This window comes from Balaenoptera acutorostrata, chromosome 8 (genome assembly GCF_949987535.1).
Source record: "Balaenoptera acutorostrata chromosome 8, mBalAcu1.1, whole genome shotgun sequence".
NCBI classification, from domain to species: Eukaryota; Metazoa; Chordata; class Mammalia; order Artiodactyla; family Balaenopteridae; genus Balaenoptera; species Balaenoptera acutorostrata.
In genome coordinates, this window is record NC_080071.1 from 16,789,243 (window position 1) to 16,815,580 (window position 26,338).

At 35.9% G+C, this 26,338-nt stretch overlaps 1 protein-coding gene across 6 annotated transcripts in view; it reads left to right on the top strand.

Annotated features, from left to right (window-relative positions):
- The window catches only part of GALNT13 (polypeptide N-acetylgalactosaminyltransferase 13), a 574,171-nt gene that overhangs the window by 325,488 nt on the left and 222,345 nt on the right, over positions 1-26,338 (top strand). For all 6 annotated transcript variants that reach the window (XM_057551814.1, XM_057551815.1, XM_057551817.1 and 3 more), the window contains 3 exons: positions 4,036-4,202; positions 4,824-5,031; positions 7,775-7,945. In XM_057551814.1, the coding sequence (XP_057407797.1) occupies positions 4,036-4,202; positions 4,824-5,031; positions 7,775-7,945 (546 nt within the window). The remainder of the gene's footprint in view (positions 1-4,035; positions 4,203-4,823; positions 5,032-7,774; positions 7,946-26,338) is intronic.

Consider the following 26,338-nt stretch of genomic DNA (forward strand, 5'->3'; position numbering starts at 1 on the left):
TTCAGATACCAACAACATCATTTAAGACATCTAGCATATAATATGGAGCAGAAATCATTACTATTACTAATATTATTAAATAATAAATTATTTTATTAGTGGTATTATTTATTACTTTATTATGCAGAGTATTGAACTAGCTCTGTGACTTGAGACTTGTATTCTGTGAAACAAATATTTGAATTAGTCAACTTTGAAAGTCCTTTGCAATTCCATCTTTTGGAGATTCTGAGCTTTACTCTGCTGTGTAGACCAAGCAATGTCTACCACACATTTCAGAGTACATAGTTTAATCTTATTATGAGAGATGTAAAAGCTGAGGTGAACAGTGGTGAAATTCTTCCTGTAATACCACAGAGAAGAAGTTTGTCATGTGTGAGGGTGAAGAGATTATTAGAGAAGTCCAAACTATCTATTTATTTTAAGTACTTACCTCCACCTACATCATATAGGTTCCTTGTTTTGTTTTGTTTGTTTTTAACTATTTCTGGAAAAATCAGCCAGTTAAAAAAACTCTGCCAGTTTAGATACTAAAGGCATTAAAAAAAAAAAAAAAACGTGAAAAAATCAAACAACACTTTAGTACTTATCTGTGGCTAAAGAAAAAATTATTGTATTCACCTGTTTTAAGTGTACGCTTTATACCTTTTATATGTCTGAAATCAGGATGAGTTTTACAGTTAATGATTAGTTACAAACATTGTCTACCAGCTGGCAGTTGTCATGTAGGCAATATTCCTTAAGCTTGTGTGAATGTGGTCATGGCCGTTTACATAGTCAAACTTCAACTAAGTTATGTGCACTATTTGTACTGTATGTGTAGAGTTTGTCATTCAACATTTCTTCAGAAAGATTACAATATGATTCAGTATTAGAACAAAAAGTTATTGTCTGAACAGAAAGACAAGGAAACAGTGGCAAAAATTATATTTCATTTGATGAAGCCAATATTTATGGTTGGAGCAATGACTGCAATTTCATATTTTCTTGTTAATCAACAGCTGACTGATTTATAGAGCCTTGTTGCTTATCATGTCAACCCAGGACCAGCAGTGTCCACATCACCAGGCATCTTATTAGAAATTCAGAACCTTGGGCCCATCCCAGATCTACTGAATCAGAATCTGAATTTTATCAAGATCCCAACATAATTCTTTTGCAGCTAAAAGTTTGCAAAGCACAGCTTTATAGTACCAAGTAGGAGACTCACAAGATGAAGTTGTTTTGTATTTTGTTACTGAGGTATGCGCTAAATGCATGCCTCTCATTTGTTAAGCAATACAACCTAAAGCTGGAGAAATCCCCTTAGAACAGATGAAAGAAACTTCAAAGCAACAAGAAACTCGTGTGACTGATTTATAAGCAAGCCTGAAAATATTGATAGGAATCTATGTCCAAATAAGTTTAAAAGCTTTTTCTATAGGCTTTACTTAGGTATTGAATAGAGCCTATTCAAGATAAGAAAGCATTATATTTTAGTTTATTTGACAACATTTTTCTAGTGGAACATAAAATTTTTCCTAGTGAAACATTTTTCTTTCCTAGTGGAACATAAAATCATGATGTATCTAACCCTAGGTGAAACAATAGGTTTGATGAATTACGGGCAATAATTCAAGTTCAGTGTGTCACAAATCCATTAAAAACCATGAAAATAAAAACTCTTGTTCATACGTATCTATGCACTTGAGATAACTGGGTAAACTGACATAGAAAATGATTAATTTGTGCAACAAGAATTATCCTATAAATTATTTTATTATTACACAAAGTTTTCTTTGCTAAATAACTGTTTACATAGGAGGAAGAGGAAGAATTAATAGCATATTAGCCACATTTTATTTTTATGCTACATTAAATAATGACATGGTGGAAGTTTTCTCTAAGTAAGCAAAATAGCTACATTAATAGTAAATTAGTTCATTATAACTTTGTCACATATTATGAATATAAAATTAACATTTGTGAGTGGACTTTTTTTAACCACAAAAATAAAGCATGCTGGAAATAGTTTAAGAAGCTGGATCCAAATGTCTGCTTTTATTTCGATATTTTAAATGATTTATCTAAATTAATATCTCATGCATTTTTTCTTTATTAGCACTTAGTGTAACACGTGAGAGATTTAATTTAAAAGAAATGATTTGTATCCAAATGATACTAAGTAGACTTTATAGACTGTTATCCTTGGGTTAATAAACCAGTATTTGTTGACTGTTGGACAGATTTCAGCCTGCTTTTCCAGCTTTACTTCTTTATTGATGATAGTGATTATCTTTATGATACATTTTGTTCAGCATGCTGAAAGTGAAGGGGGTGTTTTGCTGAGACAGAAGAATGGAGGTTTGAGGAAAATCATGGCAAGAACCTTTCTGACTTACCAAGACAGCTTTCTAAGTTCATTTACTGATGAACTGCCTGGAGGCACAAGTCAAATGATGGTGAAGCATATAGAAACCATTTGAATCTTGCTACCAGAATGGGAAGAGATGACTATGAATCAACCTACTTTTCACCCCCTACATTTTGATTTTTCTTATATACACAGTGTCCTATATAGTGTGGCTGCTTAAAGAATGTTATTCAAATAAATATATGCTGAAAAAATGTTATGGTTAGACACATGCACATTCTTATCTGGCTATATTGCAGAGCACTTCACTGAGTAGGTGATATTTTAGACTGTTTTAAAAGATGATTAAAATCTCAGCAGGCATGCAGTCAGTATTTGTTTTATTACATGCCTTTGATGCCCACACTTTAGTGGATTTTTTTTCACTCACCTGTGAAGGAGACTAATTTTAACGATGCTAGTTTTGTGTCATAGATTAGGTCATTTATTGGTGGGAGGGTGTATCTGGTTCATTTTACTTTATGGAATTATTTTAATTTTCTAGCTCTTTAGAGTATTTTACAGGAAAAAATAACCTAAGGTGAATAAACTTCTATTCCTGTTCTGGACACCCAGTGACATTCTTTTTTTAATATTCTGTAATCACAGTGATTTAACATTATGTGACAGAAATGTCTAAATGTTGAAAGTTGATATGGGTGAGAGCCATCTGCATGTTAAATTTGGGGTGACCACCTAGAACATGCTGCATGTTATTTATCAAAATGTACCTTTTTCGATTGATGGCTTGAAAAGTAAAATCTGGAGTTCTTTTAACTTATAAGCAAAATTAAAAGTTTTTCTCAAAATATCAAGTTCTAAAAGTAATAACAATTATGATGTAACCTCTTACTAAATAGTGTGCTCCAGTGATCAGAAGCATCTGAATCACCTGGAAACTTTTTAAAAGCTGCATATTCTCAGGCTGCACCCCAGATCTTCTGAACCAGAATCTGCATTTTAAGAAATCCCTAGGCAATTCCTCTGCACATTAAAGTTTGAGATGTTCTGGTAGCCTATACCCTTTCATAATCTCTGATTTTGATTGTACAGTACTCATTGAGAATCTGTAAAGTGTATCCTTGCCCCTAAATCTTTACCTCAAAGTAGACATGGATTATGGCATTGTCAAACAGAATAGAAAGCATACGTGACTATATTTTAGAATAGAAAAAATCATTTCAGTTTTACAAGCTTCAAAACCCTGTGAACCTATGCCTTTTTATGTTCTTAAGACTTTTTGAGTTATACAATAATTCTTTTTCTAAACAAAGAAGACAATTATATCTACTAAGTGAATTCATCTGTCCCTGTTTTACCTGGTCTTCTATTGATAGACTCAGAATGCTATTTTAGCTTTCTTAGACTTGTGTAAATCATGCCTCGTTGTTCCCTGGAGTTAATGTAAAATTAGTCAAAAATAAAATCAGTTAATATTAATAAGTATGCATATTTAATTTTCAAAGTGCCAAGTGATTACTCACAGCAAATATTAAAAGGAAAATAATTTTAGATAATCATAAAGTGTTTCTGTAGTAAAGGGCTTTCAAGTCTAAAGTTGTGTCATAATGGATATTTTTATTACAATGATCAGAATGAAAAATGAACTTCTTAGCATGTCCCTCTTCTTTCCTCTCTTCCAGATGCAAGACAAAGGTCTACCCTGATGAACTTCCAAACACAAGTGTAGTCATTGTATTTCATAATGAAGCTTGGAGCACTCTCCTTAGAACTGTTTACAGTGTTATAAATCGTTCTCCACACTATCTACTCTCTGAGGTCATCTTGGTAGATGATGCCAGTGAAAGAGGTACAAATATTTTTTTTGTATATTTTTTTAATTAGAAAGCTTTACTGTGTTCAAAAAGATAAATGGGCAATGATCTGTATTTTCCTTGTAATTATACTAACTCTGTAACCACCTATCAAATTTTCATTAATATACCAACTCCAGAAACAAGTAACTAATTCTTTGTTTATCTCATGATTGCATGGTTCTTACTAACCTAAGAAATCAGCCAAAATGACTTTCATAAGTGTTTCTTTTTTTTCCAAGCTCAGTTGATCTTATGACTGAGCATTTATATGACTTCGTGGATATTTGTCTTTTTATTTTTCTTAGTGTAGGTAAAAGAAAAATAACTTATAATTAAGGAGATTGCATTTGCCAATGTGGCCCAGTTTCTAAATTAGATTCTGGTATATTAACTTCCTAGTATATCCTTATCCTTGTCAGCCAAGTGACAGAGTCATAATGAACTGTATACTAATTCACTGATGAAATCTCTACATCTTTATTTTGTACAATGCAAAAAATGTTGATAGGAGTTTACCACCATTTCTGCGTGTTGAATTTCCATCTGGGTAGTAGTATCTCTTCTCTGTCTTAAAACAGTTTCAAAACTTTATAAATTCTTATTGCACGTTACAGATTTTCTCAAGTTGACATTAGATAATTATGTGAAAAATTTAGAAGTGCCGGTAAAAATTATTAGAATGGAAGAGCGCTCTGGGTTAATACGTGCCCGCCTTCGAGGAGCAGCTGCTTCAAAAGGACAGGTCATAACTTTTCTCGATGCACACTGTGAATGCACGTTAGGATGGTTGGAGCCCTTGCTGGCAAGAATAAAGGAAGACAGGTAAGAATTCATGTGTTATGTCTGTCTGGGTTTTGACTGAACCTGTTAGGACCTTTTCAGCTGTCCATCAAAACTTTTCTTCCAAGTTGCTATTTTCAGAATGTTTATTTCCTAGCTTTTAAAAAAGTAGGCCCCCTACTCCTTATTTAATAAAGATCTTGGCTTATTTATGCTGAACCTGAATATTTGATTAAGAAATAGTCAGACAATTCAAATAGTAAAGATGTGCTGAATATTCATTTTATAGGTGACGGAAATCAGTCCAATCAAAAATAGTATCGTATTTTATAAAATACATTTTCAAAGCACCTTTGTCTTCACCATCACCCTGTGAGGTAGGTAATAAAGGTATTCTTGTCTGTATTCAATAAGAGGGAGGAACAAATGAGTTAAATAACTTGTCCCAGTTATTGGAAGTGATGGGAACAACAGTTTAGTTCTTCCCACTCCCAGAACAGTCTTCCCTCTACTACGTCAGTGCCCTTATTCAAAGTCTAGTCCAAAGCCACCCTGAAGATCTTAAAAATAAACTCACACTCATGCACCCCACTGAAATGAAATCAGGATTAAAAAAAAAAAAAAGCATAGAAAGCACAGCTGTAAGAATGTTTAATTATTTAAATAATATTGTCCTTTTGTACAGACATATTATGAAACCTGAAAAGTTGAAGAATATAGAAATTAAGAACCCTCATAGTTAGCTGAAATTCTTTCTGATGATGATGGTATGAAGTGGGTTTTTTGCAGATACTCGTAAACATGGATGGTAAATGAGTATCATTCCTAAGCGCCTAACGAAGACAGCTATGCTGATTGCTGTCTGATATAGTAACAAAGCATTGCATAACACCTTGCTTGCATAGTCATTTCACCTACAGTAGAAAGGTCTTTTTAGAATTGAAGTTTTTAATTAAGCTTCCAAGACAGGGGCTGCTTAGTGTGAGCTAGTGCAGCTGTATCACATAAATGGCAGGATTTGGTACTTGCCAGGAAGATGGATAGAAGTTGTCAGTAAAATGAACCATAGCAGTTGAAGAAAGCAGTGGGAACCTTTTAGTCAACTGAGTGTAATATATGGCTAATGACATTTTTCCATTCTGTGTATTGTACAGTATGCACAGGAAGGTAAGGTTGGCAAAGTAAAATGAACTTAGAACATCTTAAATTCATTTCCTGGCAGCTTTTCATATATTATGCTGCTTTTTAAAACATGTGTTTCGTATTCAACTTAGTGAGTTTTTAATATAGTGTTGTTTCACTATGGTCATGAATGGATCATTTATTTTTTTCATCTAACAACATATTTAGGTTGTATTTGCATATAGTGAACTCTAATGCCTTGTCCTGCTTATATGTTCTAAAGTTGCCATAACTAGATAGTAAGGTCCTATTCAAGGTTATTAGATCTAATTTCATCTGCCTATAATTTAAATTATTAAATGTAATGAAGAAAGAGAGAAAGATATTGCTTTTATAAGGACCAAAGTTACCAAGAAGCTTTTCCAAGGCTAAATTAAATCTATTAATTTCAGAGGACTCTACGCTTTGGCCAATTGTGTGGCATATAAGACCTAATAGAAAATGAGTGTTGGTGATGCTGGTGTTAAAAAACCAGAATAAATAATGGACAGCATGTCCTTGCTTTCCACATCTATGGGTGATTCAATTGTATGTTTACCTTCTATCTTATATGAAAAGGAAGCTCTACTCTTAGGAATTAGCTACAAACAAGGCACAGTTGTTTGAACATTTACTGTGGAGATGACAAAAGGTTGATCCCATAATAAAACATATAAGCCTGGAGTAGGGGAAGACTGGAGAAAGCACAACATGGATTAAAAGAGTACCTAATGATCGCCCACGGTGAAAAGTTCCTTACCCTAAAAAGCCACCATCAAGAGTATCAAATCTGTATATGTATAACTGAATCACTTTGCTGTACAGCAGAAATTAACACATTGTAAATCAACTATATTTCAATAAAAATAAAAAAAACCCAAATCTCCTGGCTTTTCCTCTTACTTTAAGAAAAAATGGGTCATGAAACACCAGAAACTGAAGTTGCTTATCTTTTCCCATCTTAAAATATGTAGATTGTTAGTGTAAACTTGTTTTTTTTTTTTTATTTTAGTGTAAACTATAAGTCTAGGACAATTCACTCAGAAATTGTCATGACACTAATGTCATTCATAGGAAATATTTACTTATACTGATGATCATGATATTTATCGTTACTTCTTGGATTTTCATTTGGTTGTTTTTCTATGAAGATTTTCTCTGAACTATCTCTTTAAACTTACCTATCGCCTTTGAGAGTCAAACTACCAGATCTAATTTGCCATCATTCATTCTTCACTCCCTGCATGCTGTTGCTTTTCAGTGGTCTATAGCTAAAATGATGCATAATATCAAAGCAGCTCTACTAATCATGCTGTGAGTGGAGGTTTTATGAAAAATAGACCATGTTCATCCTGCTGAGTTAGTATTTAGAATGCATTTGAAAGTCAATTTGAAGATCAATTAGTATATTTGATTAGATTATACATGATAGAATAAAAGTAGACTGAAGTAAGATGCAGTAAAAGGAAGTAATTTTACAGAGAAAAAGAATAACATGAAAATAAAGGCAAATTAAAGTCACAAAATAATTAAATTTCAACATATCAGCTATATTAAGTTTAAAGAAGCTAAGGTAACATTTAAATTATTATTTATATGTAAACTGATTTTAATTTTTCTGCAGGAAAACAGTTGTATGCCCCATCATTGATGTGATTAGTGATGATACCTTTGAATATATGGCTGGGTCAGACATGACTTATGGGGGTTTTAACTGGAAACTGAATTTCCGTTGGTATCCTGTTCCCCAAAGAGAAATGGATAGAAGGAAAGGAGACAGAACATTACCTGTTAGGTATGTAGAGCATATCTTCCAAAGCATAGCATGTGTATTCCTATAATAATTAAGGAATATTATCAATTTGTATGCTCATTTTTTAGACTTTTGAAGACATACTTTTTATTCATATGCATATATGTATTATCATGTTTTACATGATCATCTAAGAATCAATGACAATATTAAATCTAATTTAAATTGCACAGACAAATTAAGTACTGGAAGAAGTGCCAATTTTTTCAAAATTGTGTATTCTTATATTCAAAATATATGTATTGTGAATTTTCTATGTGACAGGTATGTGTTAACCTTGATACTTCAGGTAGATGTAATATAATTTATAACAGAGGTATAACCAAAAATGTTTTAGTAAATATTTTAAATTTACCAACCTTAAAGAGCTATCTTCCCTATAGATACAAAAGAAAGATCCATTTGGAAAATTTTAATATATGAACAATTATGAAGGATTTATTGTTTGTTCCAAATTATTTAAAAAGCTACTTAATTTGAAATATTTATGTTTAAAATATGTGTTTGCCCTTAATACAAAATAAGAACTATCATATAAATATTTAGTTGTCTAGATAAGCATTATCTACTTTATTAACATAAAATTATCACCTTCTTATTTTAATATATTATTGTGTACCTCTTGCCTGCAACCAAAAATTGATTTCCTGAACAATACTTGGGGAGGGAGTTCACTAGTTTAGCTCTTTAAAGATGAATTTGGTAAATCATCATTTGGTTGGAACAATAAAGAAGTACCCTAACATTCTAAAACAATATATATAACCCATTATCTAGACAAGAATGTCTCCTAGCCTACTGAGAGAATGACTTATCCATTGGCAAGACTAATTATATAATAATTAATTAAAACTAGCTCAAAAAATTGCCTAATGGAAGTGAACAGCTCTAAATGCTTGTTATTGGACAATTAAATATTGGGTCTGTTAACCCTCTTAAGGATACATTAACTACATCAAAGAGAAAATAACATGTAGTTCCAAACAGTTGCGTAAGGATGCAAAATTATTATGTCAATATTTGGAGTGTAATTTAGCAGTCCTTAACTCTTGCTGTCATCTTCACATTCACCTTGTATTATTGATCCTTGCCTCTAACAACTTGAGGAAATACAATGGCTCATATTACCATTGTTTTTTAGAAATCCTATTTTCTTAGATCATGGTTTCATTTAGTGTTAGATAATTTTTCAGCTTCAGATCCCAAGTGAAAATTATCAAAATACATGACCAGTACACTCAAATATAGACAATATGTTATTTATTTGAAAAAGAGGTTTAAAAGATTACATGTGCATACTTATTTTTTTAACACATTGGCAAAAGACATACTTTTTTAAACTTTATCTTCTCACAGAGTCAAAAGGTAAATAATTAAGAGCTAGCCAACATTCATAGTAAGAAATTGCTCATCTTATTCATAAAAGTAAAGATCTACATAGAAATCTACCATTATTTCTCATCTTTCATTAACTAAAGCAAAAGAGGAAACATCCAAATTGCTATATTTTCATCACAGTTTATGTGATTTTATTGTAATAACATGGAGAGATTATGAAATCTGAGTATATTTTATTTGTTTGCCTTAGTAACTGCACAGTATTTCACTGTGAAGGAGCAATGTTTCAATGTTAAGAGAGCTTGAGCAAGAGAAAGAGAAAGCTCAGTCTTTGCTGAAGTTTCTAGATTCTTATGGCAAAAGGTTAATTAATTCACTGGCTCTGTTGTAACAGCCTGCAGGTAATTTTCATCAGCATAGCTGTAATGTGAACTTTCTTTGTACTTGTAATCTATTACTCGAGGATGTGATCATTTTTCTCACATTCATACAAACAGATAAATCATTCTAGGTGTTAAAGACAATTTTTTTCCTACTTGATTAACAGAATTCTAAATAGCTAAAGTGATTAAAATTAGGTTGAAATTTTGGTTTTCTTAGCTGAATGCTTTATTTAAAATGTCAGTTATGACAGAACTTTCTAGTGACTATAATTGGCTAGTTAGTCATCATTTAGAAATACAATCATTCATTTGCATACATAGAGGAACAACTTGAACTTGTACCCTAACCTTAGTTATACCTCATTTAAAGTAAAGTTTATAATGGTTATACTTATTATTCTATTCTCAACCTCTGGGCTTTGATATTTTCTTTTTGATAATAAATGGAGTTTGCGAAATGCTTGGCAATTGTGAAGTTATGAGTATGGAATAATAGCAGAGCATACATAGTCCAGCTTTGTTCTTCTTTCTATTTAGTTTTCTTTAATCAGTAAACTGTCCTTGATATTAATTTAGTAGTCAAATTATATGACTTTTCAGGAATATCTCAATTATATGTGCAACAATACAGTAATCAAATCGTTAAACCAGAGGTCATAAACCAGGAGCCTGTGTGTCAAATATGCTCTGTTGATGTGTTTTCTTTAGCCTACATAATGTTTTGCACTTATTAAAATTGCCAACATTTAAAAAATGAGATATTTTAACTGGTAGCGTAAGTTATCTGGTAGTGCAGATAATCTCCCAAATCATTTAATTAGTTTGGGGGTGTAGTATGCATTTTTTCTATATAATAAATATAACTGTTCAGCTGATTTGGTTCAGGCTATTGAAATGAGTTGGATTCCACATGCAAAAACACATGCGCGAACACTGTTGAGCACTGTGTTAGGTTCTACACATGCAAAGCTGAATAGAGCTATCTCTGCACTAAAGTTGCTCACTATCTGGCGCCAGCTGTAAGTCTGCTGGATAAGGGGAAAAGGGCAGCACAACTGGCTAGAGAGTGGATGTACAGGAGTTAAATTGTGTCAACTGATAGAGTGGTGTGTGCTTCTGGAAAAGAACCTGGCTCTTTAATCTTATTGATGGCGTTAGTCTCCTAATTATGCTCTGTAAGTAACCCTAAATAAATAGTTATAAAAGTATTAGTTTCTACTTTAATTTCTCACTGATTGAAATAGATTATTTAATTAAAAGCCTACGGGTTATTTATCAAGTCTATTTATCTTTCTTTACCCTTTGTGTCTTACCTTATGGACTTTTTTCACATTTAGTCATTATTAATATTCTCAGTATGGCTCCCCTCTTTCTTACATTGAGTACCATGTTCAGTATTTTTCTAAAGTAAAACAAAAGAGGTTTAGATTTTCTTCTAATCCATGCTAGCATAATAAATGAAACATAAATGTATTGATAACTATGAGTTTTTATTTCTGACACATTTGACTTTGGTATCCATTTTTATTAACATTTGTCTTATCTCATACATTTATTTTTCTCTCAATTGGAATTAGGAATTTATAAAGAAGATCAAATAAATTAAACAATGGTATTAATAACAACTTAGATTACAATCATTGTGAAAAGCTCTTGGAATATTCACATATATTATTTCCTGTATCCTTCTAGTATGATATCATAGAAGAAGCATTAAAGCTGGCTTTGGAGGATCTGGGTTTTATTTCAAGCTACTCCTATTGGGAATTTACCCAATTCTTCTCAACTATAAAATGGAAAATTATTCTCCCTGCCTTGCTTAACTGGTGAAGTGCTATAAAATATTAAATGAAATTTGAAACTATTTGCAAATAGTTATTTTATCCTGCTCTGCAGTAGTTATTTCCACCATTTTATCTTCCAGGTCACTTATCCTTTCTTCTGCCTCAGTTATTCTGCTATTGATCCCATCTAGAGTATTTTTAATTTCATTTATTGTGTTTTTCATCATTGCTTGGTTCCTCTTTAGTTCTTCTACGTCCTTGTTAAATGTTTCTTGCATTTTGTCTATTCTATTTCCAAGATTTTGGATCATCCTTACTATCATTATTCTGAATTCTTTTTCAGGTAGACTACCTATTTCCTCTTCATTTGTTAAGTCTGGTGTGTTTTGACCCTGCTCCTTCATCTGCTGTGTGTTTTTCTGTCATCTCATTTTGCTTATCTTACTGTGTTTGGGGTCTCCTTTTCACAGGCTGCAGGTTCGTAGTTCCCGTTGTTTTTGGTATCTGTCCCCAGTGGCTAAGGTTGGTTCAGTGTGTTGTGTAGGCTTCCTGGTGGAGGGAACTAGTGCCTGAGTTCTGGTGGATGAGGCTGGATCATGTCTTTCTGGTGGGCACGTCCACGTCTGTTGGTGTGTTTTGGGGTGTCTGTGACCTCATTATGATTTTAGGCAGCCTCTCTGCTAATGGATGGGGTTGTGTTCCTGTCTAGCTAGTTGTTTGGCATAGGGTGTCCAGCACTGTAGCTTGCTGGTCATTGAGTGAAGCTGGGTCTTGATGTTGAGATGGAGATCTCTGAGAGATTTTTGCCGTTTGGTATTATGTGGAGCTGGGAGGTCTCTTGTGGACCAGTGTCCTGAAGTTGGCTCTCCCACCTCAGAGGCATGGCCCTGATGCCTGGCTGGAGCACCAAGAACCTTTCGTCCACACGGCTCAGAGTAAAAGGGAGAAAAAATAGAAAGAAAGAAAGAAAGAGGCTATAATATAGTGAAGTAAAATAAAGCTATTGTAAAGCAAATCTATACAGACAAAATCTCACCCAGAAGCATATACATATACACTCACAAAAAAAGGAAAAGGGGAAAAATTAATATATCCTGCTCCCAAAGTCCACCTCCTGAATTTGGGATGATTCGTTGTCTATTCAGGTATTCCACAGATGCATCACATCAAGTTGTTTGTGGAGCTTTAATCCACTGCTTCTGAGGCTGCTGGGAGAGACTTCCCTTTCTCTTCTCTATTCGCACAGCTCCTGAGGTTCAGCTTTGGATTTGGACCCGCCTCTGCGTGTAGGTCGCCTGAGGGCGTCTATTCCCCGCCCAGACAGGACGGGGTTAAAGGAGCAGCTGCTTCGGGGGCTCTGGCTCACTCAGCCCTCGGGGAGGGAGCGGTACGGAGCAGGCGGGGCGAGCCTGCGGCGTCAGCGGCGTTGTGACGTTGCACCAGCCTGAGGCGCGCAGTGCGTTCTCCCGGGAAAGTTGTCCCTGGATCACGGGAGCCTGGCAGTGGCGGGCTGCACCGGCTCCCAGGAGGGGCGGTGTGGAGAGTGACCTGTGCTCACACACAGGCTTTTTGGAGGCGGCAGCAGCAGCCCCAGCGTCTCACGCCCGTCTCTGGGGCCCGCGCTGATCGCTGTGGCTCGCGCCCATCTGTGGAGCTTGTTTAGGCGGTGCTCTGAATCCCCTCTCCTTGCGCGCCGTGAAACAAAGAGGCAAGAAAAAGTCTCTTGCCTCTTCAGCAGCTGCAGACTTTTTCCCCGGACTCCCTCCCGGCTAGCTGTGGTGCGCTAACCCCTTCAGGCTGTGTTCATGCAGCCAACCCCAGTCCTCTCCCTGCGATCCAACCGAAGCCCGAGCCTCAGCTCCCAGCCCCGCCCGCCCCGGCGGCTGAGCAGACAAGCCTCTCCGGCTGCTGAGTGCTCCTCCGTGCGGGAGTCTCTCCGCTTTGCCCTCCACACCCCTGTGGCTGCGCTCTCCTCCGTGGCTCCCAAGCTTCCCCCCTCTGCCACCCGCAGTCTCCGCCCGCGAAGGGGCTCCTAGTGTGTGGACACCTTTCCTCCTTCATGGCTCCCTCCCACTGGTTCAGGTCCCGTCCCTATTCTTTTGTCTCTGTTATTTCTTTTTTCTTTTGCTCTACCCAAGTACGGGGGGAGTTTCTTGCCTTTTTGGAGGTCTGACGTTTTCTGCCAGCGTTCAGTTGGTGTTCTGTAGGAGCAGTTCCACGTGTAGATGTATTTCTACTGTATCTGTGGGAAGGAAGGTGATCTCCGCATCTTACTCTTCCGCCATCTTCTCTCCTCCCCGCAAATAGTTATTTTAAATTTATTTCTGGTAATATAAGTAACAGATATATGCATTGAAAAATAAATGTGACAAGTATCTATAAGTTTAAAGAAGCAGAACACCAATGAACCAGCTCTTTTAGTATTTTGTTATATTTACTTCCAGAGCATTTATTTCCAGATACATTTCCCCACAATTTAAAAATTGCTATATCATTAGTATTTTTCTATGCCATTAAAATTTTATCACAAGTAAAAATTTTAATGGCTGTTAATATCTAAATTTTTTTACTAAACCCTGTCTCTATTTTTAATAGTCTAAAGTCAACTAAGAGTTTTACACTTTGTTTTTGCCATGTATGTCTGTGATCTACAGTTTTTGCAATAATGTAATCTGTTTAGAATTATGCAATCAAGCAATATGAAATTTGTTTTAGTATTCTTGATACCTTTTGCCAATTTGATTTTCTTGCCCCAAATCATCACTGACTCCAATTTATAGTTCCTCTAGGAAGTATAATAAATGAAAAACACCTAGTTTATTCTGTAAAATCTTATACAAATATAAGACAATGTTTGTAATTCTATAATAGCAACTAGTAATATATTTCTTAATTTTTATCTATCAGGTTTTCTTTATTGTATTTTCCTCAGTCTAATGAAAATACACTTTTAAATTGGAGGAAAGAAAGCAGAAACAGATAAAGCCTGTGAGACACTTCTTTACAATAGGAGATACTAAAACAACAGCACAGGGAAAGGTCAAGGCTGTGCATAGAACAGACTTTGAAAGGACTTTAGAATGTTCAACAGTTCAACATTCAACCCTACTTGTGTTAAAATCTAATGTATGTTGACTTTGAGAAAAAAAAAAATTCTACCTCAGGTGGAATCTTTAAATATGTATTCTTTGGAGAAAATAGTACATTTACAGTATATTATTTCCTAATGGTTTAGGGGATAATTTACAAGACTTTCCTAGCAGTCTGTTGAGATGAGAAGAAAACAGGAGTGGTATAGAAAGATTACAGGGTGATGAACTAAATATCACATTTATATACTGAATAATTGTATCACATTAACAAAAACATTTTAAAACATCTGGCCCCATTGTTATATTGACCCCTCTGAAGCATTAAATGAAAGCAAAAGGAAAGGTTAACATTTGCACCATTTACTGTACATTCTCTTTGGAAGCTTAGAGTTTTATCAGGTGGTGAGGATTATGAAAAAGGATTAAGGAAAAAGGAAAAAATAACTATTCCTTTTTTGGTAATATAGGTCTTTAAGCACACGTTAAGGTATCTGATTCCAATATTTCATGGTAAATGGATTCTTTGGCAGAAAAATGAGCCATTTGCCCATACTAAACAGAACTATCCTTTAAAAATAGCTTTGATTAGGCTTGGAAGAGGGGCTGGAAAAAGTTGCTGCTGCAGGCAGCCTGACTTTAGGAAGACCAGCTTTAACTACATGTTGAAAATTTTATCCCATAAAACAAAAACCTAGGTCTGAGGGGGCTAATGGCAGACTCTGGGAGGGCTCATGCCAAGGAGTACTTCCCAGAACTTCTGCTGCCAGTGTCCTTGTCCCCATGGTAAGCCACAGCCAACCACTGCCTCTGCAGGAGACCCTCCAACACTAGCAGCCGTGTGGCTGACAGGGTCTTGGTGCTCTGGCCAGGTGTCAGGCCTGTGCCTCTGAGGAGGGAGAGCCGAGTTCAGAACATTGGTCCACCAGACACCCCCCTGGCTCCACATAATATCAAATGGCTAAAGTTCTCGGAGAGATCTCCATCTCAACGCTAAGACCCAGCTCCACTCAACAACCAGCAAGCTACAGTGCTGGACACCCTATGCCAAACAACTAGCAAGACAGGAACACAACCTCACCTGTTAGCAGAGAGGCTGCCTAAAATCATAATGAGGTCACAGACACCCCAAAACACACCACCAGACGTGGACGTGCCCACCAGAAAGACATGATCCAGCTTCATCCACCAGAACACAGGTACCAGTCCCCTCCACCAGGAAGCCTACACAACCCACTGAACCAACCTTAGCCACTGGGGGCAGACACCAAAAACAACGGGAACTACGAACCTGCAGCCTGCAAAAAGGAGACCCCCAAAACAGTGAGTTAAGCAAAATGAGAAGACACAGAAACACACAGCACATGAAGGAGCAAGGTAAAAACCCACCAAACCAAACATATGAAGAAGAAATAGGCAATCTACCTAAAAAAGAATTCAGAGTAATGATAGTAAAGATGATCCAAAATCTGGGAAACAGAATGGAGAAAATACAAGAAACGTTTAACAAGGACCTAGAAGAACTAAAGAGCAAACAAGCAATGATGAACAACACAAAAAATGAAATGAAAAATTCTCTAGAAGGAATCAATGGCAGAATAACTGAGGCAGAAGAATGGATACGGCACATGGAAGATAAAACAGTGGAAATAACTACTGCAGAGCAGAATAAAGAAAAAAGAATGAAAAGAATTGAGGACAGTTTCACAGACTATTGGAACAACATGAAACACAGCAACATTCGAATTATAGGGGTGCCAGAAGAAGAAGAGGAAAAGAAAGGGACTGAGAAAAAATTTGAAGAGATTATAGTTGAAAACTTCCCTAATATGGGAAAGGAAATAGTCAATCAAGTACGGGAAGAGCAGAGAATCCCATACACGGTAAATCCAAGGAGAAGCATGGCAAGACACATATTAATCAAACTATCAAAAATAAAATACAAAGAAAATACATTAAAAGCAGCAAGGGAAAAACAACAAATAACACACAAGGGAATCCCCATAAGGGTAACAGCTGATCTTTCAGCAGAAACTCTGCAAGCCAGAAGGGAGTGGCAGGACATATTTAAAGTGATGAAAGGGGAGAACCTACAACCAAAATTACTCTACCCAGCAAGGATCTCATTCAGATTTGACAGAGAAATCAAAACCTTTACAGACAAGCAAAAGCTAAGAGAATTCAGCACTACCAAACCAGCTTTACAACAAATGCTAAAGGAACGTCTCTAGGCAGGAAACACAAGAGAAGGAAAAGACCTACAATAATAAACCCAAAACAATTTAGAAAATGGTACTAGGAACATACATATTGATAACTACCTTAAATGTAAATGTTCCCACCAAAAGACATAGACTGGCTGAATGGATACAAAAAGAAGACCCGTATATATGCTGTCTAAAAGAACCCCATTTCAGACCTAGAGACACCTACAGATGGAACGTGAGGGGATGGAAAAAGATATTCCATGCAAATGGAAATCAAAAGAAATCTGGAGTAGCAATTCTCATATCAGACAAAATAGTCTTTAAAATAAAGAATATTACAAGAGACAAAGAAGGACACTACATAATGATCAAGGGATCGATCCAGGAAGAAGATATAACAATTGTAAATATTTATTCACCCAACATAGGAGCACCTCAATACATAAGGCAAATGCTAACAGCCATAAAAGGGGAAATCGACAGTAACACAATCATAGTAGGGGACTTTAACACCCCACTTTCACCAATGGACAGATCATCCAAAATGAAAATAAATAAGGAAACACAAGCTTTAAATGATACATTAAACAAGGTGGACTTAATTGATATTTATAGGACATTCCATCCCAACACAACAGAATACACTTTCTTCTCAAGTGCTCATAGAACATTTTCCAGGATAGATCATATCTTGGGTCACAAATCAAGCCTTGGTAAATTTAAGAAAATTGAAGTAGTATCAAGTATCTTTTCCGACAACAACGCTATGAGACTCGATATCAGATACGGGAAAAAATCTGTAACAAATACAAACACATGGAGGCTAAACAATACACTACTAAATAACCAAGAAATTGCAGAAGAAATCAATGAGGAAATTAAAAAATACCTAGAAACAAATGACAATGAAAACACGACGACCCAAAACCTATGGGATGCAGCATAAGCAGTTCTAAGAAGGAAGTTTATAGGAATACAGTCCTACCTCAAGAAACAAGAAACATCTCAAATAAACAACCTAATGTTACACCTAAAGCAATTAGAGAAAGAAGAACAAAAAACCCCCAAAATTAGCAGAAGAAATGAAATCATGAAGATCAGATCAGAAATAAATGAAAAAGAAATGAAGGAAACAGTAGTAAAGATCAATAAAACTAAAGGCTGGTTCTTTGAGAAGATAAACAAAATCGATAAACCATTAGCCAAACTCATCAAGAAAAAAGGGGAGAAGACTCAAATCAATAGAATTAGAAATGGAAAAGGAGAAGTAACCACTGACACTGCAGAAATACAAAAGATCATGAGAGATTACTACAAGCAACTCTATGCCAATAAAATGGACACCCTGGAAGAAATGGGCAAATTCTTAGAAAAGCATAACCTTCCAAGACTGAGCCAGGAAGAAATAGAAAATATGAACAGACCAATCACAAGCACTGAAATTGAAACTGTGATTAAAAATCTTCCAAGAAACAAAAGCCCAGGACCAGATGGCTTCACAGGTGAATTCTATCAAACATTTAGAGAAGAGCTAACACCTATCCTTCTCAAACTCTTCCAAAATATTGCAGAGGGAGGAACACTCCCAAACTCATTCTACGAGGCCACCATCACCCTGATACCAAAACCAGACAAAGATGTCACAAAGAAAGAAAACTACAGGCCAATATCACTGATGAACATAGATGCAAAAATCCTCAACAAAATACTAGCAAACAGAATCCAACAGCACATTAAAAGGATCATACACCATGATCAAGTGGGGTTTATCCCAGGAATGCAAGGATTCTTCAATATACGCAAATCAATCAACGTGATACACCATATTAACAAATTGAAGGAGAAAAACCATATGATCATATCAATAGATGCACAGAAAGCTTTTGACAAAATTCAACACCCATTTATGATAAAAGCCCTGCAGAAAGTAGGCATAGAGGAACTTTCCTCAACATAATAAAGGCCATATATGACAAACCCACAGCCAACATTGTCCTCAATGGTGAAAACCTGAAACCATTTCCACTAAGATCAGGAACAAGACAAGGTTGCCCACTCTCACCACTATTATTCAACATAGTTTTGGAAGTGTTAGCCACAGCAATCAGAGAAGACAAAGAAATAAAAGGAATCCAAATCGGAAAAGAAGAAGTAAAGCTGTCACTGTTTGCAGATGACATGATACTATACATAGAGAATCCTAAAACCTACCAGAAAACTACTAGAGCTAATCAATGAATTTGGTAAAGTAGCAGGATACAAAATTAATGCACAGAAATCTCTTGCATTCCTATATACTAATGATGAAAAATCTGAAAGTGAAATTAAGAAAACACTCCCATTTACCATTGCAACAAAAAGAATAAAATATCTAGGAATAAACCTACCTAAGGAGACAAAAGACCTGTATGCAGAAAATTATAGGACACTGATGAAAGAAATTAAAGATGATACAAATAGATGGAGAGATATACCATGTTCTTGGATTGGAAGAATCAACATTGTGAAAATAAGTCTACTACCCAAAGCAATCTACAGATTCAATGCAATCCCTATCAAACTACCACTGGCATTTTTCACAGAACTAGAACAAAAAATTTCACAATTTTTATGGAAACACAAAAGACCCCGAATAGCCAAAGCAATCTTGAGAACGAAAAATGGAGCTGGATGAATCAGGCTCCCTGACTTCAGACTATATTACAAAGCTACAGTAATCAAGACAGTTTGGTACTGGCACAAAAACAGAAATATAGATCAATGGAACAGGATAGAAAGCCCAGAGATAAACCCACACACATATGGTCACCTTATCTTTGATAAAGGAGGCAAGCATATACAGTGGAGAAAAGACAGCCTCTTCAATAAGTGGTGCTGGGAAAATTGGACAGGTACATGTAAAAGTATGAAATTAGAACACTCCCTGACAACATACACAAAAATAAACTCAAAATGGATTAAAAACCTAAGTGTAGGGGGCTTCCCTGGTGGCGCAGTGGTTGAGAATCTGCCTGCTAATGCAGGAGACACGGGTTCGAGCCCTGGTCTGGGAAGATCCCACATGCCACGGAGCATCTGGGCCCGTGAGCCACAGCTGCTGAGCCTGCGCGTCTGGAGCCTGTGCCCCGCAACGGGAGGGGCCGCGATAGTGAAAGGCCCGCGCACCGCGGTGAAGAGCGGTCCCCGCACCGCGATGAAGAGTGGCCCCCACTTGCCGCAACTAGAGAAAGCCCTCGCACGAACCGAAGACCCAGCACAGCCAAAAATAAATAAATAAATAAATAAATAAATAAATTAAAAAAAAAAAAAAAAACCTAAGTGTAAAGCCAGACACTATCAAACTCTTAGAGGAAAACATAGGCAGAACACTCTATGACATACATCACAGCAAGATCCTTTTTGACCCAGCTCCTAGAGAAATGGAAATAAAAACACAAATAAACAAATGGGACCTAATGAAACTTAAAAGCTTTTGCACAGCAAAGGAAACCGTAAACAAGACAAAAAGACAACCCTCAGAATGGGAGAAAATATTTGCAAATGAAGCAACTGACAAAGGATTAATCTCCAAGATTTACAAGCAGCTCATGCAGCTCAATAACAAAAAAACAAACAACCCAATCCAAAAATGGGCAGAAGACCTAAATAGACATTTCTCCAAAGAAGATATACAGATGGCCAACAGACACATGAAAGAATGCTCAACATCCTTAATCATTAGAGAAATGCAAATCAAAACTACAATGAGGTATCACCTCACACCGGTCAGAATGGCCATCATCAAAAAATCTACAAACAATAAATGCTGGAGAGGGTGTGGAGAAAAGGGAACCCTCTTGCACTGCTGGTGGGAATGTAAATTGATACAGCCACTATGGAGAACAGTATGGAGGTTCCTTAAAACACTACAAATAGAACTACCATATGACCCAGCAATCCCGCTACTGGGCATATACCCTGAGAAAACCATAATTCAAAAAGGGACATTTACCAAAATGTTCATTGCAGCTCTATTTACAATAGCCAGGACATGGAAGCAACCTAAGTGTCCATCATCGGATGAATGGATAAAGAAGATGTGGCACATATATACAATGGAATCTTACTCAGCCATAAAAAGAAATGAAATGGAGGTATTTGTAATGAGGTGGATGGAGTTAGAGTCTGTCATACAGAGTGAAGTAAGTCAGAAAGAGAAAAACAAATACAGTATGCTAACACATATATATGGAATCTAAGGGAAAAAAAAAAGGTCATGAAGAACCTAGTGGCAAGATGGGAATAAAGACACAGACCTACTAAAGAATGGACTTGAGTATATGGGGAGGGTGAGGGGTGAGATGTGACAGGGTGAGAGAGTGTCATGGACATATATACACTACCAAATGTAAAATAGATAGCTAGTGGGAAGCAGCCGCATAGCACAGGGAGATCAGCTCCGTTCTTTTGACCGCCTGGGGGGGTGGGATGGGGAGGGTGGGAGGGAGGGAGATGCGGGAGGGAGGAGATATGGGAACGTGTGTATATGTGTAGCTGATTCACTTTGTTATAAAGCAGAAACTAACACACCATTGTAAAGCAATTATACTTCAATAAAGCTGTTTAAAAAAAAAGTAAATTAAACCTTGTCAAAACCTAAAATAATAAAATAAACAAAATAAAGAAAGAATAAAAATAGCTTTGAAACTGTGTTCCATAAACTCTACAGGATTTGAGCAAGCTTCCTTTTCTCAGAGCCTAAGTCAGCATAAACTTTTAAAGTAACAGTTTCTTCTCTACCAAGATCTGCATCTCCTTACTCAACATATGTTCAAATGAGTGTTGTGGTGTGCAGTATTCCACTAAACTTCCCATTTTTTTCTCTGAAAAAACCTTTAATTACATTCAACATGCAATTATTCGTTACTCTAGTAAAAGAATGGCTATGCCTTTGATTCCTTTCTTCTGTTTTCTATATTGAGTATAGTTGACAGAATATGGAAGGACAGAGAGATACTCACAGCGTCTAATTTTCCTTTGGTTTCTAAACCTTCACAGAGGTTAACAAAATGAAGTCATTGTATTTTATGATTTGAAAAAATCAAAATTATGGCAATATTTCAACTATTTGCCTCACATTTGTGTAAATAATAAAATATTTATGCTTATCATTTCTCTTTATCATGGTTTATAATATATGGGAAATGTTATTAATACAGAGCTAAACACTAACAGTCTAGATATTGTGTAATTTGACCATTTCAAATAACAGCCTAAAGCTGTGCTATGGTCTCATAAATCTTCTTTACACTTTTTCTCCAGAGATCTTGGTTATTTCCCAAGTAAGATTAAATAGAATCCTGATATATCAAAGGATTAGTGAGAAGAAATGATGTTTCAATAACTTTAAAAGAAATTGCTTTGAAGAGCAGTACTAACATTCACAGGAAAACATGGTACATAAATTTGGAGCTTGAAATCAGAAAAAGTGTATTTTGAATTAGCTACCTCAAATCCTTTGTTGTGTGAGTTATAAGGATAAATTGAGAGATGACGGATTGGCAGATGATGAGATAGATAGATAGATAGATAGATAGATAATTTATATGTAGAAAGAAATTGTTTTCCTCACTGGACCACTAACTACCTGGGGGGGTCCTTGAACAAGTCATTTAAATACATTGCAATTAAATTTGGTTGACCAAATCTGTAGGGCTTTTAAAACTCTAAAATATTACAATTCTATTAAAAATTGATTAGACTCTGAAAACAATAAGATAAAGCTGATTATAATCTTGATAAACAGATGTTTTCCTCTTCATTAAAATTAGTATTTAAATGTGCAGTACTTGCTTTGTGTTGATACTATTCTAAGAGTATTACATTAAAACGTATATCCCCATTTTACAGACGATCAAATTAAAGCATAGAGTTTAAGTGACTTGCTGAAGGTCACACTGTGGGACTGAGTTTTGAACCCAGTCAATCTAGATACAAAGTCTATACTCCTAAAAACGAATTGGCTGCCTCTTAGAGTCTCTTTACTGTCTGCCTGCTTTTCACACACATGGTGGTTATCCCAGTGTGAAGTACGGGATATATTGTCTTATTGGAGAAAATGCAGGCCTTGCATTTTAGCATTACTGAATAATCAAATGTATTCTATCACAATTTCTTTGGACTTATCAAGTTCTGCTGAAAAGCTTCAGTATTTTTCCAGGTCAGATGCTTACTTTTTGAGTTCTTTACTACTCTACATTGTTATATAAAGCTTTATATCTGTAATTCTAAAATACTATCAAACTCAATCCCCAGAACTCTAAGTAGAGGATAAGGTCTTTAAACACCCTAGAATTAGTGAAGGCATCTTTATTATCAATTTAGCAGATGTAAGCAAAGAATTTTTTTTGCAATTTCAGAAATAAAATTGCAGGTAATTTTGACTTTCAAACATGGAAGGCAAATACTCAATATTCATAATACTCAATAAGAAGTGGCAATTGCCTTGAGAGAAACAGAGTGCTATAGTACAAGGTAGAAGGGAAAGATTACAACCGAACTGGAGGGAAGAGGCTTGTACTAAGGCCAGCCTGTATGGAATATATAAACTTTGCATTGCCCTAAGAATGGAGCAGGTTTGAACATATAAGGGGAGTTTACAAAGGAAAATTCAAGTGGCAAATTGATGTGAACAAGTGCACCAAGGTGGGAATGTATGAAGCATTTACTGGTATAACTAAACACTTTAAGTACAGATAAATAGTTAAAAGGAATGGAGGAGCTCATTGGGTAGGTCCAGATCCCTGCTGCCAAGATAAAAAGCTGGAATTTATTAAAATAGGTTTTGGAACATCTGGTTAACAGTTTCAGAGGAATTCTGATTTAGAGAAATTAATCTGGCAGTGATTTGTAGGATACATTTTAGAAGTAGCAGACTCTAGAAGCAAGAGAGTTCCATTAACAAATGGTTAGAAATAAAAGGACTAAAATTGGAAAGTGACCATGATAACAGAGGTAAGTGTCAAAAATACTTAAGAAAAAAAAAGGAAGTATTTGGGAAATGACCAAATGAGGCAAAAAAGAAAAAGGTGCTGGAAGGTGGTTTGATGAAATAAGGTCTGATGAATAAAGTCTTAGGACGCTAGAAAAAAATAGAGGACTTTGAAAGAGAAACAGATGTGGTAGCACATTCTCAGTTCTATGTTACATACACTGAGAAGAGTCAGAAGGAGTTTTTTAAGTAAACATCTAGTGAGTACTTAGAAAAGCACAACCAATGCAGAGGAGGGAAGAGAGAAAAGACAACATAGATCAGGAGTCATCCTCATAGAGGTGATGGTTAAAGGCATATGACCGATGATCTGATACAGGTAAAGAGTTAGAAAGAGAAAAGTGCCACTGAGAGACCCTTGAGAAGACTACATTTTGGGGAAAATAAGATAATTATTAAGCACATATATCTGCAAAACAATACTGTAATGGTATATTATACTCATGTCACAGATGTCAAACTAAGAGCTTGACTGAGATCTGATAGCCAGCAAGGGAAAGGAAGAGGAAGGGGAATCAATAAGCATCATAAAATAAATATTTAAACTGATAGAAGGAAAAACCTCTCTAGAACAATGCAATGGGAGTCAGAAGTGCAAAGAATTTAAGCAAGGAGGTCGGTAAATTGTGTTAAATGCTTTCAAAGGAAGAAGGCAAGGAAAGGCTGTTGAAGTTCATAATCAATGGGCCCTTTCAGAAAGAGGTTATTATAGAGATGGGAGCAAGATCCAGATTCTAGTGAGAAGGTCAAGAGGAGTTGAGGGAGTATGTAGAAAGTATCCTTTCAATAAGGTCACCAGTGAAGGGAATAGAAAATATATGTCCCTGGTTTGAATGAGTAGTAGGATGGAGTGAAGATGTATTATGGTTTAGGGTAGAAATTAGTTGAGCAGTTTTGTAAGCTCAAGGGGACAATCTAGAAATCAAAGACATAAAACACAAATGTAATAGTCAATGAACAAGTAGCTGAAAGAGTACAGGCATAGCTCAGAGATTGTGGGTTTGGTTCCAGACCACTGCAATAAAGCGAATATCACAATAAAGCAAGTCACAAATTTTTGGTTTCCTGGTGCATTTAAGAGTTATGTTTACATTATGCTGTAGTCTTTTAAGTGTGTAATAACATTGTGTCTAAAAAAATGTACATAGCTTAGGTGAAAAATACTTGCTAAAAAATGCTAACCATTATCTGAGCGTACAGTAAGTCATAATCTTTTGGTGGTGAAGGGTCTTGCCTCAGTGTTGATACCTGCTGACTGTGGGAATTTCATAAAATAAGCGACAGTAAAGTTACCCCATCGATTGACTCTTCCTTTCACAAATTATTTCTCTGTAGCATGCAGTGTTGTTAGATAGTATTTTATCCATAGGACTTCTTTCAAAATTGGAGTCAATCCTCTCAAATCCTGCCACTGCTATATCAACTAAATTTATGTAAAATTCTAAATCCTTTGTTGTCATTTCCCAGTTTTCACAGACTCTTCACCAGGAGTAGATTCCATCTCAATAAACTATTTCCTTTGCTCATTCATAAGAAGCAACTCCACATCTGTTAAAGGTTTGTTATGAGATTGCAGCAATTCAGTCACATCTTCAGGCTCTATCTCTAATTCTAGTTCTCTTGCTATTTCCACCACATCTGCAGTTACATCCTACACTGAAGTCTTGAACCTCCTAAAGTCATCCTTGAAGGTTGGAATCAACTTCTTCCAAATTCCTATTAATGTTGATATTATAACCTCTTCGCATGAATCATGAATGTTCTTAATCGCATCTAGAAGGGTGAATCCTTTCCAGAAAGTTTTCAATTAACTTTGCCCAGATCCATCAGAGGAATCACTGTTTATGGCAGCTATAGCCTAATGAAATGGGTTTCTTAAAGAATAAGAATTGAAAGTCAAAATTACTCCTTGATCCATGGGCTGCAGAATGGATGTTGTGTTAGCAGGCATGAAAACAACATTAATCTTGTTTTACATCTCTATTAGAGCACTAAGGTGACCAGGTTCACCTTAGTAAGTCTCAACAGTGGGCTTAAAGCATTCAGTAAACCATGTTGTAAACAGATTTGCTATCATCCAGGCTCTGTTGTTCCATTTATAGTGCACAGGTGGAGTAGATGTAGCACAATTCTTAAGGGCCCTGGGATTTTCAGAATGGTAAATTAGCATTGGCTTCAACTTAAAGTCACCAGTTTCCTTAGCCCCTAACAAGAGAGTCAGTCTATCATTTGAAGCTTTGAAAGTCAGGCATTGACTTCTCCTCTCTAACTATGAAAGTCTTAAGATGGCATTTTCTTCCAATATAAGGCTGTTTCATCTACATTGAAAATCTGTGTTTTAGTGTAGCCAACTTCAATAATTATCTTAGCTAGATTTCTGCATAATTTGCAGCTTGTACATCAGCACTTGCTGCTTCACCTTGCAGGTTTATGTTATAGAGACAACTTCTTTCCTTAAACCTAATAAACCAACCTCTTCTAGCTTTAGAAGTGTTCTTCTGCAGCTTTCTCACCTCTCTCAGCCTTCATAGAATTGAAGAGAGT